This window comes from Penicillium crustosum (genome assembly GCF_028827405.1).
Source record: "Penicillium crustosum strain IBT 35664 chromosome Unknown utg000002l_segment0_segment0, whole genome shotgun sequence".
Taxonomy (NCBI): Eukaryota; Fungi; Ascomycota; class Eurotiomycetes; order Eurotiales; family Aspergillaceae; genus Penicillium; species Penicillium crustosum.
Genome location: NW_026623123.1, coordinates 857,135 through 878,469, shown reverse-complemented (window position 1 = coordinate 878,469; position 21,335 = coordinate 857,135). Strand labels below are relative to the sequence as shown.

The 21,335-nt window shown below is 46.9% G+C and overlaps 9 protein-coding genes across 9 annotated transcripts; 5 read left to right on the top strand and 4 right to left on the bottom strand.

Annotated features, from left to right (window-relative positions):
- Positions 1–746: 746 nt before the first annotated feature.
- Positions 747–1,215, bottom strand: N7487_003833 (GFA family protein; the record flags this gene model as incomplete). The annotated part of the gene is made up of 2 exons (XM_056871580.1): positions 747–845; positions 892–1,215. 2 exons carry the CDS (start codon positions 1,213–1,215, stop codon positions 747–749), a joined length of 423 nt encoding a protein of 140 aa, XP_056729300.1.
- Positions 1,216–2,195: 980 nt separating this feature from the next.
- Positions 2,196–3,227, top strand: N7487_003832 (uncharacterized protein; the record flags this gene model as incomplete). The annotated part of the gene is made up of 2 exons (XM_056871579.1): positions 2,196–2,354; positions 2,406–3,227. 2 exons carry the CDS (start codon positions 2,196–2,198, stop codon positions 3,225–3,227), a joined length of 981 nt encoding a protein of 326 aa, XP_056729299.1.
- Positions 3,228–4,266: 1,039 nt separating this feature from the next.
- On the bottom strand, positions 4,267–4,989 carry N7487_003831 (Haloacid dehalogenase/epoxide hydrolase; the record flags this gene model as incomplete). Its single annotated transcript, XM_056871578.1, has 1 exon — positions 4,267–4,989. The coding sequence occupies one exon, from the start codon at positions 4,987–4,989 to the stop codon at positions 4,267–4,269; it is 723 nt and encodes a 240-aa protein (XP_056729298.1).
- A 680-nt stretch (positions 4,990–5,669) lies between these two features.
- N7487_003830 (NAD(P)/FAD-dependent oxidoreductase) lies at positions 5,670–7,186 on the top strand (the record flags this gene model as incomplete). The annotated part of the gene is made up of 2 exons (XM_056871577.1): positions 5,670–6,858; positions 6,918–7,186. 2 exons carry the CDS (start codon positions 5,670–5,672, stop codon positions 7,184–7,186), a joined length of 1,458 nt encoding a protein of 485 aa, XP_056729297.1.
- Positions 7,187–9,307: 2,121 nt separating this feature from the next.
- N7487_003829 (uncharacterized protein) lies at positions 9,308–10,046 on the top strand (the record flags this gene model as incomplete). Its single annotated transcript, XM_056871576.1, has 2 exons — positions 9,308–9,381; positions 9,533–10,046. 2 exons carry the CDS (start codon positions 9,308–9,310, stop codon positions 10,044–10,046), a joined length of 588 nt encoding a protein of 195 aa, XP_056729296.1.
- Positions 10,047–10,150: 104 nt separating this feature from the next.
- N7487_003828 (fungal specific transcription factor domain-containing protein) lies at positions 10,151–11,942 on the top strand (the record flags this gene model as incomplete). The annotated part of the gene is made up of 2 exons (XM_056871575.1): positions 10,151–10,759; positions 11,058–11,942. 2 exons carry the CDS (start codon positions 10,151–10,153, stop codon positions 11,940–11,942), a joined length of 1,494 nt encoding a protein of 497 aa, XP_056729295.1.
- Positions 11,943–14,511: 2,569 nt separating this feature from the next.
- N7487_003827 (histidine biosynthesis protein HIS4) lies at positions 14,512–17,262 on the top strand (the record flags this gene model as incomplete). Its single annotated transcript, XM_056871574.1, has 3 exons — positions 14,512–15,364; positions 15,427–16,989; positions 17,063–17,262. 3 exons carry the CDS (start codon positions 14,512–14,514, stop codon positions 17,260–17,262), a joined length of 2,616 nt encoding a protein of 871 aa, XP_056729294.1.
- A 483-nt stretch (positions 17,263–17,745) lies between these two features.
- Positions 17,746–18,817, bottom strand: N7487_003826 (uncharacterized protein; the record flags this gene model as incomplete). The annotated part of the gene is made up of 2 exons (XM_056871573.1): positions 17,746–18,082; positions 18,163–18,817. 2 exons carry the CDS (start codon positions 18,815–18,817, stop codon positions 17,775–17,777), a joined length of 963 nt encoding a protein of 320 aa, XP_056729293.1. The 3' UTR covers positions 17,746–17,774.
- A 672-nt stretch (positions 18,818–19,489) lies between these two features.
- N7487_003825 (uncharacterized protein) lies at positions 19,490–21,272 on the bottom strand (the record flags this gene model as incomplete). The annotated part of the gene is made up of 2 exons (XM_056871572.1): positions 19,490–20,809; positions 20,883–21,272. 2 exons carry the CDS (start codon positions 21,270–21,272, stop codon positions 19,490–19,492), a joined length of 1,710 nt encoding a protein of 569 aa, XP_056729292.1.
- Between the last annotated feature and the right edge of the window lie 63 nt (positions 21,273–21,335).

Sequence of the window (21,335 nt, the reverse complement as noted above, 5' to 3'; positions counted from 1 at the left end):
GGCTCTGCCAATTATTGGCGCGCATCGGAGAATGCAAGTGGCCGAAGTATCTTTGGTCTCAGTTTTCACATATTTGGGATCTTGTTGAATATACCGAGCAAGATTTCGTATTCTAGACATCCTTTGGCTCGGATTTCCCCGGAGACTATTAAGCATACAAGTGACCACGCCAGAAGACCACTTGACATGACGAGAAAATATGATGCCCGTCTTCGGATGCCTCATATCCAGGTACCAGGATGTACCTGACTAGCACAGTCTTGGCTGATGAAAGCCACATGCTGTCACGCCGAGTGCTTTGACATGCAACATACCCCTCAAATGGGATGGGGTTTTGTCACAAGACTAGAGTGTCTGACCCTGTCAAAACATCAAAGTCAACGCCTACAAATTTCGAGATCCCTATGGACTTGGTTGATGTCCAACCGAGGGCCATTTATGCCGATGGTGAACAGGCCCGTGCCGACGCATTGGGCATTTGAACTTCAACCACTTGTCTCAAGTACTTTGTAGTTCGGAAGTATCCGTTTAGAATACAACATGTGCGCCCCCTTCTATAATCCGGCATCCATATGAGAAATCGCCAAGGCGTAAGTTGGTGTTTCGAACTGCTCTTACATGGGTACAATTTAGTCGTAGTATGTGCTCTATACATCACCTGCATCGGTCGCCCTTTCTACACTACCTACATAGATAGGCAGTTCCATGTGAAGTCATCAATTTAGCCGAATCGTAATATCACAGGATCAAAGAACTGATCTAATTTTGTACTCTTTTCCAACCGACTTTCCATCAACCTTGTTGAGAATCAGTTTCTCAATATCAACGTCTTGTAGTAGTCGGACCTAATAAAATTAGTAACTGCGTTATAACATCGGCCATTCAACTTACATTGACGGCAATGATCTGTGGAGGTCCATGTTCTGGAGGACGGATGAAGCAACTACTTCCGCACTCCCTGCAAAATTGATGCTTCACCTTGCCCTCGACAAAGCGATAATCTTTTAAGACGTCCTCCCCTCTTTCGATGGTGAAATCCTTGGTGAACGGGTACACAAGCAAGTAACCGTTCTTTGTGCAGATGGAGCAGTTGCAGCTGTTGGTGGGATACTCGTGTAGGGGTGGGGATATCGTGAAGGTGAACCGCACAGCACCGCAATGACAATTGCCAGAGTGGGAGCTGCTCTCACCTGTGGGGGTGGGTGGGAATGGCATATTGATATTAGAGTAGCATTGACGTTAGAAGGTGCTTGCTTGCGAAGGGGTAGAGTGACCAAAGGGCAAATGCATGGCGTTTTTGGCTTGATGCCTTAATTTGCCTGAATTATAGACCGCTTTTGACGCCGCTCTATAACTAGTTACCGTGTATACTGTAAATTGAAGCATATCAGAATTGAAGCTATTCCCAACCCTGACCTCGAGAATTTACTTTGCTTTTTTAAGAACCCTGTCATAATAATTCAGGTATTTTAATTTCGACTAGTCTAAAATAACGCGTAGTATTCGATACGCCAGCTGGCCACCCCACTCCATTTTATAGTTTTAAAACGCATATATCTCAACCAAAACTCCATTAAATTAGATACACTAAAATGATCTATTTTCTGGATATGTATTTCTTTTATGACCCTAGTTTTTATATAGCTCGCATGCTGGCAAAGCCCTAGTTCTTGGTTGTAAAGGTGGTAAAGGCCTTCTTCGCCGGAGGGAGACACATCACTGTAGGTGCCATACATTTATACATGATGGAAATAACCAAGTCTTTACAAACTGGAAAATCAATAGACTGTCATGATAACGGTACCACATAAAAACACATACATTGCTTAATCAGCTATGTCCGTATAGATTGGGAAAGGAGCGGAATTTGTTAATTGAGTTAGAGAATTTTATATATGTTATTTTAACCGCTATATTGTCGTACCTTGTGCAGGTACCGTGAGTGGAGCTTGCATTGGTAAGCTGGAGCATTCAGCCTTCATCGGCGTGATGCGCTTATCAACAAATCTCCGAAAAGTCTCCGTGGGCCCCGAAGCTGACATCCTGGGGTCTTTCGAAGACGAAGGAAGTAGGCGCTGTTAGCCCGAGCCCGAATTTTGGCCCCAACACAGTCATCTACAAAAACCTTGAATGCCCTCTTTGCCACTGAAATTCATAAAAAATATTTATTCGATACAGCATTGCCAACCGCCATAATGTCCATCCCTTCAAACAAAAAACTTGACGGCTTTGAGATCGTCCAGCACGACTACAAACATATCGGCGACCACGGTATCCGAGTTGATATTTTGACCCCGAGAACCACTTATGTCGGTCCAAGACCACTTATTGTTCGAATCCATGGCGGTGGCTTGGTGAGTGGTACCCCTGTTATGGGAAGTATATGATCCTGACAAACAATGTAGATGATGGGCGACTCGTTCTTCATGGACTGGTGGCCACAATGGATCTCTGATCTAGCCCTGCAGAAAGAAGCTGTCATCGTGAGCCCTAACTACCGCCTCCTCCCAGAAGCCACTGGCGCCGATATCTATACCGATATTGAAGATTTCTGGATCTGGCTGCACTCAGCGGAATTTCTAAATTTGTTGGCGAATCAGCCAACGCCGACCACTGTCGACCTGAACCGTATACTTATCTCTGGTGAATCCGCTGGTGGCCTCATCGGTATTTACCTCTCATTGGCCCACCCAACGGATATTCGCTCTGCAGCTGTGGCATATCCTTTCGTGGATCCCCGCTCAGAAGCATTCAGCTCGCCTCGCGCGGAGCCCCCATTTAACCATCCCGTCCCGGAACATGTAGTCCAGGAAAACATGAAAGCCGCCGCTTTGGATACTCCCAAATCTTCAATCAGTACGCCTGATAGCTTGAGCTTCATGCTTGCTGCCGTTCAGCATGGGGCTATTACTGACATGTACGAACGTGGATCGAAGGGCGTCCCACGCGAGGTACTCTATCCTATGATGCGACTGGAGCAGCCTGGTTTCAATATACCGCAGGGTGGCATTGCTGTAATTCATGGTCGTCAGGATAGTGTGGTTCCTCTTGGTGACGTTGAGAAATTCGTTGCTCGCGCAAAAGAAGTCACGAAAGGCCTTCCTGAGAACGAGAAAATTATTCTCACAGTGCGAGACGGAGAGCATGGGTTCGATGCAGCCACTTCCTACGATGAGCCGTGGCTGAAGGAGGCGATCAAGTCTGCCGTGGATGCTTGGTTAGAATGATGTGAGATTTATCGACAGGCGATACGCACTTTCGTTTTTTATAGCCGGGTGATTAGCAAACCAATTGCAAACGCAGAGCAAAATCGAAAATCATTCTATTAACAAGGATCGTAAGGATCGTGTCACCAAGGGGTAACGTCACCTGACCTCACCACCCCTCATTAGTAGACTGCAACATCGCCCGTCCATGGGCCCCTAGAAAGGGCCCAAGGCCCATGGGCACCCCAATGGTGGGCACGCGACCTACGCCCACCGTTATATAACGTTGTCTTAAATATATATAAAAATTAGTTAAATAGTAAATTATACTATATATATTTATATATCTATCTTATTAAAAATCGGGAATTATTAGTATAAATAATACAAGTCACGAGGTATACAAATTTTACTAAAAAGGCCTATATGTAAAGGTATACTGTTTTCAGGTGTACGGCCTGTCAACCGGGTAAGATACGATGGTAGGAGAGAGGAACAGATTGTATTGTCTTCAATGTGTCAAGACTAACTCTTGTCAGTGAGAAACAGGATCCAGGGGAGACATGTGTTATCTATCACTATAGCCCGCTTTGATCACATGGGGTCAACAACGAATCAGTGGTGCTCCACTCTCGTGGCCCAGCCAGGTTAAGCGACAATTCTGTTTTCATGTTGTAAGGATCTTTATCAGTTACAAGTAGATTAAAGAAGAGAAATCAATTGAGAGAGTAGTTTACCACTTACGAAGGAAGATCTAACTACTACTTATAGAAAAACGACGAAAAATGACGAAAAAGAAGAGGTTTTAAAACCTACAAAAGGACGGAAATTTACTATATAAATCAAAATTCAAGAGATTGATATTCGGTTAATTGGGATTCGGGCTTATACCTGGGGGGGTGTGTTATGGTGCGTGAGAATCCAGGCACCAACCCCTCAGGTAACTAGTAACCAGGGTAGTAACTATGTAGTCGGCAGAGCACCCCTCCATAGAAATCAACTCTCTCCTTCCACACTTCTGGGCCCCTACATTGTAGAGACCCCTCAACACCTTTGATTACTACAGTGAAAGATGTCCCCTCTCAACTGCGTCCGCCATATCCCCCAAAGTGTCAAACTTCCAATCGTATATATGCTCGTCCAGGTTGCCCATAATGGATCCAGGTCTGACAATCCAACTGGACCGAATGCCCAATTCTCTCGCCGCATGATGGTCATGGAACTGACTCTGAGCAGTTTGAATCACCTGCTCTTTGGGGATATTGAATTTCTCTTCAGCCTCGCGCAACATATATTCGAAGTTGCGAGGGTCCGGCTTGTAGCTTCCAACTTCCTCGGCGGTGATCACAAGGTCAAAAGGGAAGCCCTCAAGGGAGCCTGCATTAGAGCCTTTGAAAGAATCAATGTCGACATTTGACAGGCAAACAAGCTTGAAATGATTCTTCAACCGCTTAAGAGCGTCGATGGTATCAGGAAAGGCAGGCCAGTTTCGCACAGACTTTCCAAATGCAGTACTCTGCTCCAGGGTCGGTTCGGGAAGCCCAAGGCGTGCTGCCATTTGCGGATAGATGGTAGCGACTAGATCAGCATATTTCATCTTCGGGGTCATGCTTTGTTGGACCCGTTCGCATTCATAGTAAGCGTCGAGAATTTGGCTTCGAGTGGGGTGGATCCCACTAGCTTCCATCAGAGGCTTGAAGCCATTCAATGTTCCAGTCTCCCAGTCGATGAGTGTACCGTACACATCAAAAGAAAGAAGGCGATAGTCCGAAAGAGAAGCCATAGTTTGTCTTTTCAAGTTGGCAAGGAGACTGAGATGATCTCACAATATCGGTGTTATGCTTGTACAACTGGTGAGACTCAAGGATTGAGGGTGTATAGTAAAATAAATATGACTCGAGAGGGGGAACTGAACGCTCTTTAAGATGAGAGCAAATCCGGGGTTCAACATAATCAGGCCTTCGCATCCCTCCTTTCGCCCTGTTTCCCGATCTCGCATTTAACCCGGTCAGCGTTGGGACGTGACAAACTTGCCTTGGAAAATGACATTCTTTATCTTTTTATCTTGTTTCTGCTATTATTTTACCAGAACTGGTCAAGTTATCCGAAAGTGGGAGACCAACTTTGTGTATTATCTGGGATATGGTGGACATTCATCCGGGCTATGGTCGCTTATCCGGTCGTGCAAAGATTCGCTCGGCCTTTTTCCGACTATGAACAATACTTTCTTAATATCGCAAGTTCTAGCTTGTGTGTTGCCATATCAGAGTCCGGGACTGTGATTCACTCGGGTAGATGCACCTGAACGTTGTTTCAATTGCAAAGTCTCATGTGTAGCGCCCTTTCTAAGATCCCCCCCGCTTGAGGACTATATATATGCGAGACTATGTCCGCCAATGTACTCCTCGATTTTCTCTCATAATTCACCTTCAGTTTTCTCTGGAGATTTTGAAATTAGCCGTCATGGCCACTTCCAAAGGATCGCGTCGCCCAGCCTCAAACCCCGTGCAATCATTCTGGAACGCGGATCCCAAGAGCCTTGATGACTATCAAAGTACCCCTGAACTTCCCCCTACGGCTGACATTGTTATCATTGGGGCGGGGCTGTCCGGAGTTGCTACGGCCTACTTCATTCTGAAGGACAATCCTGACCCTCCTTCTATCCTGCTGCTTGAAGCAAGACAGATCTGCTCTGGTGCGACCGGCCGCAATGGTGGGCATGTGAAGCCTGACACATACTCCGACATACCTAAGTATGCAAAGCTTTTTGGCTTAGAAGCAGCTTCCCAACTGGCTGAGTTCGAAGCGTCGCATGTTCACGCTGTCAAGGAACTGGTTGAGACAGAAAACCTAGACTGCGACTTTCACATGACCCGAGCGCTTGACGTTTATTTGGATGAAGCCCACGCAAATGAAGTTCAATCCACATACAAATCACTTTACAAACTTGGCACTATCAATGTACGCGACGTCACCGTGACTTCAGGGAAAGATGCGGAACGGGTGAGTACCGGTTGCCTTCGGCCATATGAGCTGTATGGAGTTTCTGTGGCTAATATCATATATGATGCAAAGATATCCGGAGTCAAAAACGCGAAATGCTGTGTGTCTTATACTGCAGCTCATCTCTGGCCATCCAAGCTTGTACACCAGCTACTTGGAAAGCTAGTCAATCAAGGACTGAACCTCCAGGCTCACACAGCCGTCTCATCGGTATCACCTACTCAAGATAAAAAGTATCCGCATTCAGTCATTACTCCGCGTGGAAGTATTCTAGCAACAAAGGTGGTGCATGCGACCAATGCTTATGCATCATCAATTTTGCCAGAGTACACGAATGCCATCACACCAGTTCGAGGGATCTGCTGTCACATTGAAAGTCCCCAAGGCACCAACACGCCTCATTTGGTCAACACATATGGAATTCGATTCGACAAAGTGAACAACGATTACCTGATTCCTCGTGCAGATGGAAGTATCATTGTTGGCGGGGCTAGACAAGCTTTCTGGCACCATAAGCATCAATGGTTTGACAACGTTCAAGACAATGAAATAATTGAAGAGGCAGTTCCGTATTTCTCTGGCTATATGCAACGCCATTTTCGAGGATGGGAGGGAAGCCAAATGAAAACCGAGAGCATCTGGACAGGAAGTAAGTTAAAACCAAGCAGTATCTTTGCATGCATAATTATAATGATAACTCCAATCCAGTCTTAGGCTACAGCTTTGACTTTATGCCCCATGTTGGCAAAGTACCAGGGAGGTCTGGTCATTTTATTATTGCTGGATTTACAGGATATGGAATGCCTAAGATTCTCCTTTCTAGCAAAGGCCTAGCTGCCATGGTGCTTGATGGGGTTTCATTTCAACAGACAGGATTGCCAGGGCCATTTCAAACCACCACACAAAGAAATGAGTCTAAGAGCAACCCCATGAAGGACTCATTCAGCTCAGTATGGACGAATAGCGCAAATTTGTAGGAGCATTTCTCAACCACTGCCTACGCGAAGCCTGGAAGCTTCGTGTTCTCCCTGAATCAAAAGACATATTTCATTAATTCATGAAACATTTTGTTGAATACCATGGTTGAAACCAGGTGGAAATACAGGGTGCGGAGGGGCAGAGCGGCTAGAGGTCAAAAAAATGCCTGTTTTTGTAGGGTCACCCGTTGGTGTTGACCGTATTCTAAAATATAGGGGTTTGATCCACTCGGTGAAATACGTTACTGAGTAAGAGTCCTTCTTCGGCATGTATCTACTTCCGGGATCCCGCTCGCTTTTACTACTACTTCTACTTCTACTTCTACTTCTACTTCTTCTTCTTCTTCTTCTTCTTCTTCTTCTCGTTTCCTGCCCGTAATTCCTTATTTTCTTCCACGAGTAAGATACCACCTTATCTTGTAAGACGGAAGCCTTTTATAAGCTAGTTTAATACAAGATCTAACGGACTAGTGGACTTCGAGATCTTATAAGAAGCAAAGCTTTGATTAACAAAACTTATTGACTTAGTTCTTTCTCTATACATGGAGTTTTTAGGGTGAAATTCCGGCATAATTCACTACCCTAGCTTAGGGGGTAGGTGTTCGAAGCTAGATATAAGTTAAGTTTTAAATCACTCGGTTAGGTTTGAATAGTAGTAAACCGGCTACTCCGAAGCTATTTGAATGCTTTTCGGTTTAAAAGTTTTAATTCGTGTGAGAGGGATCCCATTCCGTTTAACAATCCGACCATACGAGAAGAGGGGGGACGGTTATATAGTGAAAAGGCTTCAATGCCGAGAAAAAAAGGGAGTTCTAGTGTTTGTATGGCAGGAATAGCTTCGTGTTTTCAACAGTGATTTGGTCGATCGCAACAGCTTCATTCTTTTGAACTTGGATACTTTGCTTATTAAGCCCTCTATCATATTTCTAACAGTCTAAAATAAGGCAGAATTTAGACATATGAAGGCAACAACTTTGCAAAATCAGGCATTTGACCTTTGGCCGCTCTGCCCCTTCGCATACAGGGTATTGAAACCCGAAAAATCCTCAAACCGCAGATTAACATGCTCGCAAGCTTGTCTGCACTGAAAAAATAGCGGATTTTTTTCTCATTTCAGCTGGTTAGAGTCATACATCTTTCATGCATACCATACTTTGTCGTCCAACCAGATTTCTGTCAGATATTTAAGATATTAATGGGCGTCCCCATGGCTGCATCCTAGAAGTCCGGAAATCGAGATAGTCTTACTCATTTCTACAAGGCTCAGATTGTCAACTAGCAGAAACTGAAACTCAAACGAATAAGCATTCATCTGGATATCTGTTGCTTTAATAATTTATGACGTAGAGTGGTGCGCCAGGACCCCTAAGAGGTTCAAAGCACAAGCTTGCGCTTGATAAGGCGGGGGCTATCGACCGGATACAATTCAAGTCTATCCGCCGGTAACAGCGTCAGCGCCCAAGACTCTTCAGGCACATTCTTCCAACGCAATCACTGGAGTACTTCGGTGTACCGCACGCACTTTTCCGGACTCTTGCTACCAATGTGTTTGAATCTCTCATGGGTCACATGATCTCTTGCTCCATAGTATTACTAGTTAGCCTACTATGGATCTCTCTTTCCTCCATAGTCTGCACAACATACGACCCACAATACAACATATTGTAACTAAACCGGGTATCATACCATACAAAAGTGTATTTATCGTTTAGTCATCTCATACGCAGATTGTTGAAAGAGCGGGTTTTGTCATTTTAGTTAGAGTCATCCACATCTGCCATTTTTACCGTACATGGTCATACACCTAGATTTATGATCTCGTCTACTAGCTTGTAGATCTTAACACAATGTTTTGTGTCAAAGCAAAGAGCGCGGAAGCCTTGTGCCCAGATGGGTCCCACCTATAGGCAGCCAATGAAAGGTCGGAACCATGTTGATTAATTATCAACCCCGGGGCCTTTCAGGGCTCCCCGGGGCGGGGAACCTGACTACCTAGGTAGAGACCAGCTTAGTTAATGCTAAATCTACTCCTCAAACTTCGTTATTGATACAAGGTTCTATCTGATATTGTTAGCTACGTACCGCCTTGTCGTTTAGATCGGTTCTGGGAATATACCAAATATGAGCTCCAAAGGGACCCGTAGGATTAGACACCGCCGCGTCGCAGACAAAGACCGGAAGCGCGTTGCTCTCGCGTATGTATTGTTCATGTTTGCCAGTGAGCATGTCTAATGTTTCTCAGATGTGATACGTGTCGCCAACAAAAGAGAAGTGTGGAGGGGGGATACCCTGTCTAAGGTGCTCGCGGTTAAATCGCGAATGCAAACTATCAAAACGGCCTAACAGTCGGCGCTCAGCCGAATTGAGTCCTGCCAATGAAATGGCGGATGCAATAGCCTTCTCGAGAGCTCAATCACCACCGCTTCAGGGCGATATTCGGCCTCCTACCCTATGTACGAATAAGGACCAAGAGCCCTCCGTCCTCTCGCAGAGGGTTCTCTATCTGGAAAAGATCGTTCAACACAAACTTGGTCCCATGAATCTGGATTTGAACACTCTCCAGTCCTTATCTGAACAAGTGGATAAACAAAACGAATCGATCAGTCCAGCCAGGAATGCTACACCGGACCAACAGATTGTTGCCGTCGATGAAAAATGCTGCGCTCAATCAGTGGAAAATACCGTCGCCCGTGAGACTTTCCGTACAACCCTTGCAAGCCCTTGTATGATCGGTAAGCTAATCAGTGATGTAGACTTCTCTGGAGAGTTTTCTCATTGGAACTTCTCCATGCATATAAAAAAATGGATTGAGCAAAACATCTCCCAGGATGTGCGTCCCAAAAGTGTCCCCCCGGCATGATGTGTTGGATTTATTTAATTAATACATGACAGCAGGCTCGAAGCTCAATGACAGGCCTGTCTGAGTTTTATCGCTCCAAAGACTTGCAATGCCTTTCTAGCACAATGGCTGCAGTCTCCTCCCTGCCTCCTCGGTTCATTGCTGCTTTCCTTATACACTGCTTTTTCAAACATGCAGTGACGAATTACTTTTACGTTGACCGGGATTGGCTTTTAGCTAAGGTTGAGATTGCCTACTCAACCCCTGCATCCCTTGGCCGAAGTGACGCCGGTACAATGTGCATGATTTTTGGTATCTTTGCCATCGGAACGCACTATGCTCACTTGGAAGCAACGAACGATGACACCGAGGGAATTTCGACAAATAACCAGGCAAACCCAGGACCGTTCACAGGGGAAACTGCCAGTCTGGCATTTTATCATCAAGCTTGTCGCGTATTGCCCAATGTCATCACGATAGCATCCCTAGAAAGCGTCCAAGCCTGCTTGATTCTGGGTGTATTCACTTTGCCTTTTGATGCATCTGGATTAGCTTGGACCTATCTCGGACTTGCTGTCAAGCTTGCAGTTATGAATGGCATGCACAGAAAATGTTCCGAAGATTGCTTTGATCCGCAAACTAAGGAGATGAGAAACCGGATTTGGTGGTCTGTCTACATTATTGAAAGGCTAGTACACTGTTCCATTACCATCCATCTTTTCACCTACATCTCTGTTAGATTCAAAGATATTTGCTAACTTGCAGCAGACGTATTGGCATATTTCACGGTCGGCCAGCCTCAATATCCAGATCCGAGATAGATACAGACTTTCCTGTTGATTGCTGCGATATATGGACTTCGACAACTTCATCTTTCGCATGCCTTGACGCCACTCTACATTTGAATGAAATGCTGAATCTAATGGGCCGTGAAATGTATGTTCTTCTCTCGTCTGTCAACTTCCGCCTGATCGCTGACTCCCAAATGGAAGATCATTGCTTGGGACATTGTCTGGTAAAGTTGAACTTCAGCGAAGCGTGGACCGGTTGAGTCAGTTCCAAAGCGAGCTTGTAATATGGTGGGAAAGTCTGCCGAGTATCTTAATCCGACCAGAAAGCGCCTCGTTATCCTTCTACATCCGACCCAGCTCACACCTCAAACTCGAATATTGCCTCACGCGCATGTTCATTGGACGATTCTTCATCTTTCCAGACAAATTTTCCAAACAGCAATACCCGAGCCCAACTGAGAGGGAGGAGTCAAGTCCTCCCTCGTTCCCTACCAAGTCTGACACCTCAAACTCTCATTTCATCGCTGACTGTGTCGACGCTGCGCTCTCGGTAATCGAGACATGTCGCTTTCTACGAAACACAATTGGCTTAGCACGCGCGTCTTATACCGAGTTCAGCTCCTGTAGGGCTGCTCTATTAGTTATTACGACCCAGTGCTTCCAGGAGAAAGGACGCAGGTTTCGGAACAATCTTAGGGAAGGCTTGACTATGTTAAAAGAGATGGCAGCCTGCTCTGAGCTGGCCCGTACCGAAGCAGCACTCATAGAGGCTTTTGAACGAGTCATTTCTCAGCTAGACGCTACGCAGAGCGGAAATTCTACCAGTGACTCGGAATTCATGCAGTTTAAACGATGGGAAAACACATGGAGGGAGAATTCGTCTGCTTTTGACCTCTTCAGCTCAGCTCGACAAGAAGACATGGATCAAATTACGGGACCTAGATGGCAGGACTGGTCGCGTGCTAGCCATGCCACATCTTTTAATTCAAATGAGCCTGGGCCTTCTACGATGCCTTCTCATCGGAGTGACACAGGCCCGGCTTACTTCCCACAGGCATGCGAGGACTTAGCCGCGCTTTTGGGCTTTGGCTTCCCGTCAAACTTGGATATTTCATCAAGTCATTAGCACCTATATGACTAGATCCTAAAACGTCAATTATGGAAGGTGCAGGCGAGCATTTGCATTCGGAGGTCTTAGAAGCTAGTTGAATCAATACATAGGTCTGTTACCCCGCAGATTGGCAGCATACTATATGGGGCTCAATGATAGTTTGGAAAGATCTACCTGGTCCTTAAATAATCCTGGGAGCCTGTAGCCAGCCTTATGACATTCACTAGTTAGTCCTATGGATGCACACTTCAGCCAAGCACTCAATCCGACTAGGACACGCTATATACCGTTCTGATAGACGGCTCAAGGATCAGGTGCTGTATGGAGTAAGGTACGCATATCCAGTGGGCATTTGGAGGGCTTTCATCGCCCCACTCAACAGTACTCATAAGGATTTGTATGGGATGTGTTGCTTCCTGGATTATCTCTACCTTCCTGCTTTGCCATTTTGCTACCACAGCGTAAAGTTAATACTGTAGACTATCTTAGCTATTGCTGGTGGTATGTAGTGAACTTTATTGAGGTTTGTGACACGGTGATTAAGACTTGTAGGTAGCTGCATGTATGAGAAATAGACAGCTGCCTAGACTAGACCTATGGTTTGTGGAAACAGGAAATGGGCGATATGCTTCTAGCAATGTTAAGTCTCTGAAGGAACTTCATCATTGCTCGAAACAATAGGGCTAATATGAGCGCACAGAGTTGTTCCCGGGTTAAGTTCGTCGAAGGAGAAAATATTTTGTAGGTGATTGCTCCATACATGCCAGATAGCCTAGGAGACTACCAAGTAGACCTCGTCCTCACCAGTCCCTTAAACTGGAATTGATGACCAACCCGTATGCGGGTCGGTTCTCTTAGAGGGAATTGAAAGCCGACCCTCAACCTGTATTACTCCGCTAAGACTTACTTACCTTTACCGACCCGCGTTACCCGTAAATATATAATTATTTCCTAATTAAGCTGCATAAAATAGATGATTTATTTAATAAATTACTATTATTTACCCTTCTCTTTACTTATAAACGACCGGATAAATTACGATATAGCTTATTTTAATCTTTATAATTAATATATTATATATGCTTTATATAACAACTCAATATACTACCACTTTCCTAACCCCGGTCAGAAAAGTAGACTTTAGGCAGCTATATAGAATAACACATAGACCCCGAAGTATATTATATTATAGTACTATAAGAGCACTGCGGGAGTACTACAGGAGTACTATATTTACTATAGTATAGATTAAATCGATTTTGATTAGATAGAAGGTTCAATCCCGAAATATAGGGCGAGAACTCTAATAAAAGACCTATCTCGCGACTCTATCTGCGCGAGTATAGGTGAAAAAATGAATATAAGATATAAATTGCTTCCTTTTGGATGAAAAGAATGAATAAGAAAAGCTCGAAGAGCAAGGGCTTCATAACCTATTGAGGGGTCTACAATGTAGGGGTCCAGAAGTGTGGAGGGAGAGAGTTGATTTCTATGGAGGGGTGCTCTGCCGACTACATAGTTACTAGTTAGTTACCTGAGGGGTTGATGCCTGGATTTTCAAGCACCAAAACAGGCATTCAGTCAACTAGTTCCATCGACACTGCCCTGATTCTATGCAACAGCAAAAACCTAACAAAGACAATGGCACAGATGGATAGGTCTATGATTGATGCAATTCGGTCTACGCCCGGGGCAAAAAATTCGAATGTGGACGGTGATGCATATAAATCGAGCACTGTTATCCATGTCCGCTGGGGTTGGATTGCATTACCTATTGCCTATGTCATGATGGCAATCCTTATCCTTGTTGCAACCGCAATTTCATCGAAAATCACTTATATGGAAAGCTTCTATGTTACCATTCCTTCTTGGTCACATTCAAACACAGCCAGAGCATGACCTAACGAGGTCGCCCCCAGATGTCGATCAGATTGTGGAAATGACCAGCTACCTTTATCTCAAGCATGGCAGCCAGTTAGCCACCACGCAGCGGCCAGAACCTTCTTTAAATTAATCGCACTTGTGCTCAATGGAAGCAAGCACCCATTTGTCATTCTAGCCACCCTTGATTAAGCAGTATATACATTTCGGAGCAACCTAATAACTAATAATTTTGGATCAAATGCGCGCTGACTTCGTGGCTAGAGAGTGTTTGGGAGTGCTGGGGTGCAAGACAGAGAGGTACTATACCGAGTGGTGGCAGTTTCTAGCACTTCAACGAAGCCGATTATGATGAGGAAGGGCTAGAAACTTGGTAACTAAGGTGGCTCATGGTTAAGGCAGACATAATGTCAGGTTCCTAATAAATGAAACAAATATCACAATATAGACTGCAGAAATGCAGAAATGTAGAAAGATCACAATTTTATAGATCACAAAATTGAATCACTAATCAAAATCGCATGATAGAGCGACCCCGGCGGCTAATCGATGATTCAGCGGGGCCGGGAAAAAAGGTTGCACAAGGAGTCATCGCTCTCCACAACTTCTTCCATTAATTCAAAGGGTCCTATCTTTTAGGGGATTTAAGGGATTTAATTCTCCTTTTCAATCTTTCTATCCTCTACTACTACATCCGCCCATCATGGCGACTCCCTTCCTTATCTCCCACGACCCCTCCTCCCCCACCTCCGGCTCCGGACTTTCGCTCAAGCAGATCGCCTACTTCGGCCGCGTATTGATCAAGGTCTCAAGTCTCGCCCAGGCAGAGCAATTCCTGCGCCAGAACTTCCGCGCCCTCGATATCTTCGTCGATGCAACTGAGATCTCCTCCTCCGGTGATCTCGTCGATATTCTCAACGCCGGTGCCGCCAAGATCCTGATCAACTTGGACCAATTGACCACTCTCTCCGAAGAACAATCCGTGCCCTCGTCCCGCCTGCTTGTCAACGCCCTGTCAGACTCTGAATTGGATACTTTCCAGAAATGGATTGCCGTCAATGCTGAGCGCAGCGAAGCTAGTGTCTGCACTGCACCTTCTACCGTCCCCGCCGCCGCCGAGAAATTGAAGATTAGCTCGGACTCCCCACGCCTCTTCACAGCCTTCGGTACTCAGACTATCTCGGAGGATTCCATTACACAAGTCACAAAGCAGGGTGCGATTGCTGTCATTCCCTCACAGGCATTGACTGTCGAGCGGGATGTGGCTGGCCAGATCTCTGCTGCTAAGCTTATTGCGTCGACCGCTGTTACCGACCAGGCCAATGGCTTGTATGCGACTTCAGTCACTGATGAGCGCGGGGCTTGTCTGGGCTTTGTTTGGAGCAGTGATGAGAGCATTGTTGAGGCCTTGCGCACTGGCACCGGTGTTTACCAGAGCCGTAAGCGCGGTCTTTGGTACAAGGGCCAGTCCAGCGGGGATGTGCAGGAGTTGATTCGCATTGGTTTCGACTGTGATGCCGACTGCTTGGTCTTTGTTGTCAAGCAAATCGGACGTGGTAAGAATCACCTTTCTATATCGATAAATGATGATTGTATGCTGACCATGGTGACTCATTAGGATTCTGCCACCTTGGTACAGAGACCTGCTTCGGTGCATCTGCCGGTCTGTCTCGTCTCCAAAAGACTTTGGACGCCCGCAAGGCGGATGCTCCCGCTGGCTCATACACCGCGCGTTTGTTCAATGAGCCCAAGCTCATCGATGCTAAAATCATGGAGGAGGCTGATGAGTTGTGCCGTGCGGACACCAAGGAGGAGATTGCTTTCGAGGCCGCCGACCTGTTGTACTTTGCCCTGACCAAGTGCACTGCTGCCGGTGTTAGCCTGGAGGATATCGAGCGGAACCTTGACCTCAAGAGCTTGAAGGTGAAGCGGAGAAAGGGCGACGCTAAGGGACCTTGGGCTGAGAAGGCTGGCCTGGCCAAGCCCGAGTCAAAGCCTGCCCCTGCCCCTACCCCCGCACCCGCCCCGGTCGAGGATCGCACGACCCGAATTGAGATGAAGCGTGTGATCACTGCCTCTACTACTCCCCAGGTCGTCACCGATTACCTCAAGCGTCCTTCGCAGAAATCTAATGAGGCCATTGTCAACCTGGTGAAGCCGATCATCCAGGATGTCCGTGACGGTGGCGATGCTGCTGTGCTCAAGTACACCCACAAGTTCGAGAATGCTACATCACTCACCTCCCCCGTCATCCACGCGCCTTTCCCCGCTGAACTCATGAAGCTGTCCCCTGATGTCCAGGAGGCAATTGATATCAGCATTGGCAACATCGACCGCTTCCACTCCGCGCAGAAGGGAAGCAACGACGCCCTCCAGATGGAGACCATGCCCGGTGTGGTCTGCTCTCGCTTCTCGCGCCCCATCGAGCGTGTCGGTCTGTACATCCCCGGTGGCACCGCTGTGCTACCCTCTACCGCCATGATGCTGGGTGTTCCCGCCATGGTGGCAGGCTGCAACAAGATTGTCCTGGCCTCGCCTCCTCGTTCCGACGGCAGCATCTCACCCGAAATCGTCTATGTCGCCCACAAGGTCGGCGCTGAGAGCATCGTCTTAGCCGGTGGTGCCCAGGCTGTGGCCGCTATGGCCTACGGTACCGAGAGCATTACCAAGGTCGACAAGATCCTTGGTCCAGGCAACCAGTTCGTGACGGCCGCAAAGATGTTCGTGTCCAACGATACCTCCGCAGGTGTCAGCATCGATATGCCCGCTGGTCCCAGTGAAGTCCTCGTGATTGCCGACAAGACCGCCGTCCCGGCCTTTGTCGCATCCGACCTACTCAGTCAGGCCGAGCACGGCGTCGACTCTCAGGTGATTCTCATCGCCGTCGACCTGAACGAGGCCGAGCTGCGTGCCATCGAAGATGAGGTCGATGCCCAGGCCAAGGCCCTGCCTCGCATGGATATCGTCCGCGGCTCCCTCGCGCACTCCGTCACCTTCGTCGTTCGGGACATCAATGAGGCCATGACCCTGAGCAACGACTACGCGCCCGAGCACCTGATCCTGCAGGTCGAAAACGCGGAGTCTCTTGTTAAGGATGTCCAGAACGCCGGCAGTGTTTTCATCGGCGCCTGGACCCCCGAGAGTGTTGGCGATTACTCCGCCGGAGTCAACCACTCGCTGCGTAAGTTTCTCTGTTACTGCCTCCCCTTTTATTTCCCTCATTCATTCAGTCTTCCTAACATATTTTTTTCCAGCTACCTACGGCTATGCCAAGCAGTACTCGGGTGTCAACCTGGGCTCCTTCCTGAAGCACATCACCAGCTCTAACCTGACCGCTGATGGTCTGCTCGGTCTCGCCAAGACAGTTGAGACCCTCGCCGCTGTGGAGGGCCTAGAGGCACACAAGCGTGCCGTCAGCATCCGTGTTGCCCACATGAAGAAGAATCAGTCATAGGTCAAGTAAACCATGCATATTCTTTTGGTTATCGTTATCGCTTTCTTTTCGGTTTTTTCATGATTGGATGTGCCATGAACACAGATGCATAGTTAAAAAGCAACTCGCCATTAGGATTTAAATTGCTTTATGTACAGCCAATCAATAGAATGCTTTAGAAGCAAATATGGTAAATTAATTATAGCCGGCAGATCAACGGCATATGTATATGTACTAGGCCGATCATCCCACTATCTGATCTAAGACATGACGTTGGGCTCCACCCAAAATTTCAAAATCTTCACGTGAGTCACAATCAGATAAAAGAATATAGGAAGAATATAAAACCAATATAGAAAAAAAAGATCAAATTAAAGCCAGACGCCCCTAGCATAGTTTTATATGTAACCCCGAAAAAATGAAACCCCAAAAGAAAATGCTCAAAAAGAAAACCTAATGCAACCAAATACCCCCACTTTCGTCATCAAGATGGAAAAAAAAGTAGCCCACAGTCGTAAAGTTGAGATCATATCTCAAAACTGCGCAACATCATTGAGAATCTGAACCTCCTGTCCAGGCTTAAAGGCAGGAAGACCCATGTAAGGACAACCATCACAACGGAAGGCATCACCCAGAGCACAGCTTCCACAAGAACCAGTCTTGCCCTCAACGGTGAAGTCCAGCTCGGCCAAGTCACCCGTATCGAGCTTCAGTACGTTCAATTCTTTATCTGCGTTTGCGCGGCGCTCCTTATCCTCTGCTTCGAGCTTGTCGGCTAGACCACATGTGCAATCTTTGCAGGCGCGTCGCCGGCGGCCGGTCTTGGGTTGGCACTCTGGGGCTGAAGAAATGGTGTTAGATTATATGAATCTTGTAGAAATGCGATATACAAGAGTTGGAAGGGAGGGGATGTAGACATACGCGGCATTATGGGTCTTGTTAAATCCTCCTCGGAAAGGAGCGTATCTTCATTAATGAGCTCGTCGTCATCGTCACGGTCGTGATTAGTTGGCGAGTCTATTCCCATCGGCGCAGCGAAGCCTGTGGGGAAACTGGGAATAACAGGGACTGCCGCTGGCGCAGTAGGCTTATTCTTCTTCTTCAGACCGAATTTTAAAGGGACCGCGGCGGAGGGGTCGAAGCTTGGTTTTTCGAAGCCGTTATCGGACTGCACGAGACCAGCCAGGATAGCTTCCATGGCGTCTGAGGCATTGAGGGCTGAGTCTTGGGTCTGCAGCTTCGCACCGGCCTTCATGGCGGGGACGAGGGTGGCGTATACATCTCGAGTGAGGAGTTTCAGCGCCTCGGAGCGCCGTGTGCCGTCTGTGTCGGTGAGGATGAGGACGAGGTCGTAGGTTGTTGCGGGGAGGGAGACGTGGCCTGCGGAAAGCCGGTCGAGCATTTGTAGGTCTGTGCTTGCGCGGTCGAAGGTGCTGAAAAGGCCGCGGAGTTTGTCCTCTTGAGTGGCAATGGAGGGGGGTGCCAGAAGCAGGGTGCGCTTCGCCTGGACTGGCTTGGGGGTGGAGAAATCCACATCCATGTCGTTGGAGTCAATGGTTATAAATGAAGGAGCCATTGTTAATTTTTTATTTTTGAGATATGAAAACGTAGAAAAAAAGGGAAAATGATGGAGGATATAATGTTCCCTTGGAGGGGTGGCAAATGATTATTAAGCCTTGTGGATGTCTCCGCGGGACCTTCAGGACTGCCGATTAGAGAGATTGTCCTATCAGCGATGGTGTGATTACTTGAACGTTTTAGACTCTTTGCGACAACGGAGTATCAGAGGACTTTATATTGGAAATTATGAATGCCAGTCAGAGAGAATGATTAGCAATTCATTAGAAATGTCCAAATATGATTCGGGGTCACCTTAAAGACTCTTATCACATGACCCTCATTCCGACTCTTCTTCCCCAAATACCTAAATAGGGGAATCGAACCCGCCTCCGCATCTGGCAGGTTAGGGGTTGTGGGTTTGGGGCTTGATTTAGCCTTTATTCCCTCTATCTTTCCAGCTGTTATTGAGTTCCTTTCGCATTTCCATTACATACAGGGTCTTTCCGGGGTTACTCCGCACTTGAGGAAACAATTTACAGTTTCCCAAGGGGCATTGCTGTATGTTCCTCCTTGTATCGGATATATCCTATAAAATGAAAGTCGCGAGTGTATCGAAAAGGACATTTTCTAAAATAAATCTCTATCAGACTGGAAAATTTCATGCATTACCTCTAAAGTTTGTATAGAATTAACCCCTACCCTCGAAACTCCTCAGATTTTCGATTAATGGCGAGATTATAAGTTGGAATATTTCATCTTGCATCTGCTCGCTTTCCAATGTGGAGTCTTTGGTACCAGGCCAAAGTAGACATCGCCTCGCTACCTTTTCATAATCTCCACCACTTTGCTCCTCCACCACCCGCAAGAGGCGAGTTGCTGTCTTTAAATTCACATATGCCTCCACTGGATCGTCATCCTCCGGGATACGTAGAGCCTCTAGTGTCTGGCATAAAGAAAGTTCGACCAGGACAAGGCCCAGGGGAAACAAAATCTCGCTTTGAATGAGCGAGAATGTCGGGTTGTCTCTGCATAGACTCCAGGCATCCAACTCACTGCCAACGTTCCACAGGACGTATGGCTTATCGATATCCCCAGATGCATTCTTGGTAAACATGATATCGCGTGATCTCCACTGTGTTTTCAGCCAGCTTCCGTGAAATTGGAGCACGCTGCAGGCGAGATTAACCGCAACGCGAAGACGGTGGCCCCGTGTGAAAAGAAAGCTGCCGCCAGTAGGCGCCTTGAAGATATCACTTGAAGCCGCGATGAGCTCAGCGAGCGATTGTGATCTCAGATTCCCGGCAAGCTTTCGAACATAATACATATTGTGGCGGTGGTTTTCATCGGAGATAAACCCAATAGGTGCATTTGTCTCGCCACTGGTCCCCACCGTAGACAGCGTCGAGCAGATGTCCACAATTGGAGGCACGGAAGACATATCAGGCATCATGGGTGGTTTATCTTCATATGATGTATCGAACGCAAACTGCACTTTGACCTTCTTTTTAGCGAGAGGAGCTTTGTCTTGATTACTCTGGGGTGGAGATCGGTTCAAAGTATCCACGTTTGATTGAATAGTGTCCGATTCAGCTTCAATTTCGCACCATCCCTTGCCAAGGTCTATAGGGCTGTTGGAAGGGAAAATCATTCGGAATCGAGGCCCATGAGAGGACTCCTTAGAACCATCATTGATGTCCTCTGGTGGATAACTAAGAACAAAATGGATTGAGTGTTGATCTATACAAGCACATTTCCAATACTTGCCCCGTATTATTGCATTGTGCAGACTGCGGGCTGATTTCTGGGCCCTTTTCTGGCGCAACAGGGGTCTTTTTGATATTCTGTGTTTCTGTATTGTGCTTCGATAATCGGACTGCTCAACCAAGGTATTCAGGATTTTATTGGCTGCGTCGAGACGCGCGAAGAGATCGAGGTAGATGCTTTTCGAGAAAATGTCTTTGAACTTCTTGATCTCCTTCTTGATAGCGGACTGGTCCACCCGATGGTTCTGTAGTATGATCAAGGTTCTGGTTAGCCCTGGACCTCGGGAGCGGGCCTCGGGGGAATCGAACTATACTAACCACCGAAACATTCTTGTCCAACCCTAATTTTCGTGACAATTCCTCTAACAGAGTCGCAACCTCTATCATCATCCGATTGAAGGGGTAGAAGTCTCTTCCTAGCTTTTCATGAAGACTAGTTTGGAGACTCTGTCTTTTCCACAAATCCCCGAGAGGATTGTTCCTCAATTCATCCAGCCCGTCTTCATATTCAACCACTCCATCGAGAGCCCGCTCTAGGGTATTGACGAAGATGGCTTGTTGGGTTCCAAGGCTTGATGAATAGCTTTCAAGTTCCCTACGGTAACGCTTGGCTCCGAAGCTTTTGATGGTCTCAAGACCCTGGACGTAGTTATCAAGCTGGCTTATGACCAGTGGTAGAATTGCTAGGGCAACGCCTGCAGCCTCCATATCGAGCAATCGAACTGGACAAAATGAACTGGAGGTCAAAAGAGCCCGGTAGTCATGCTGTGT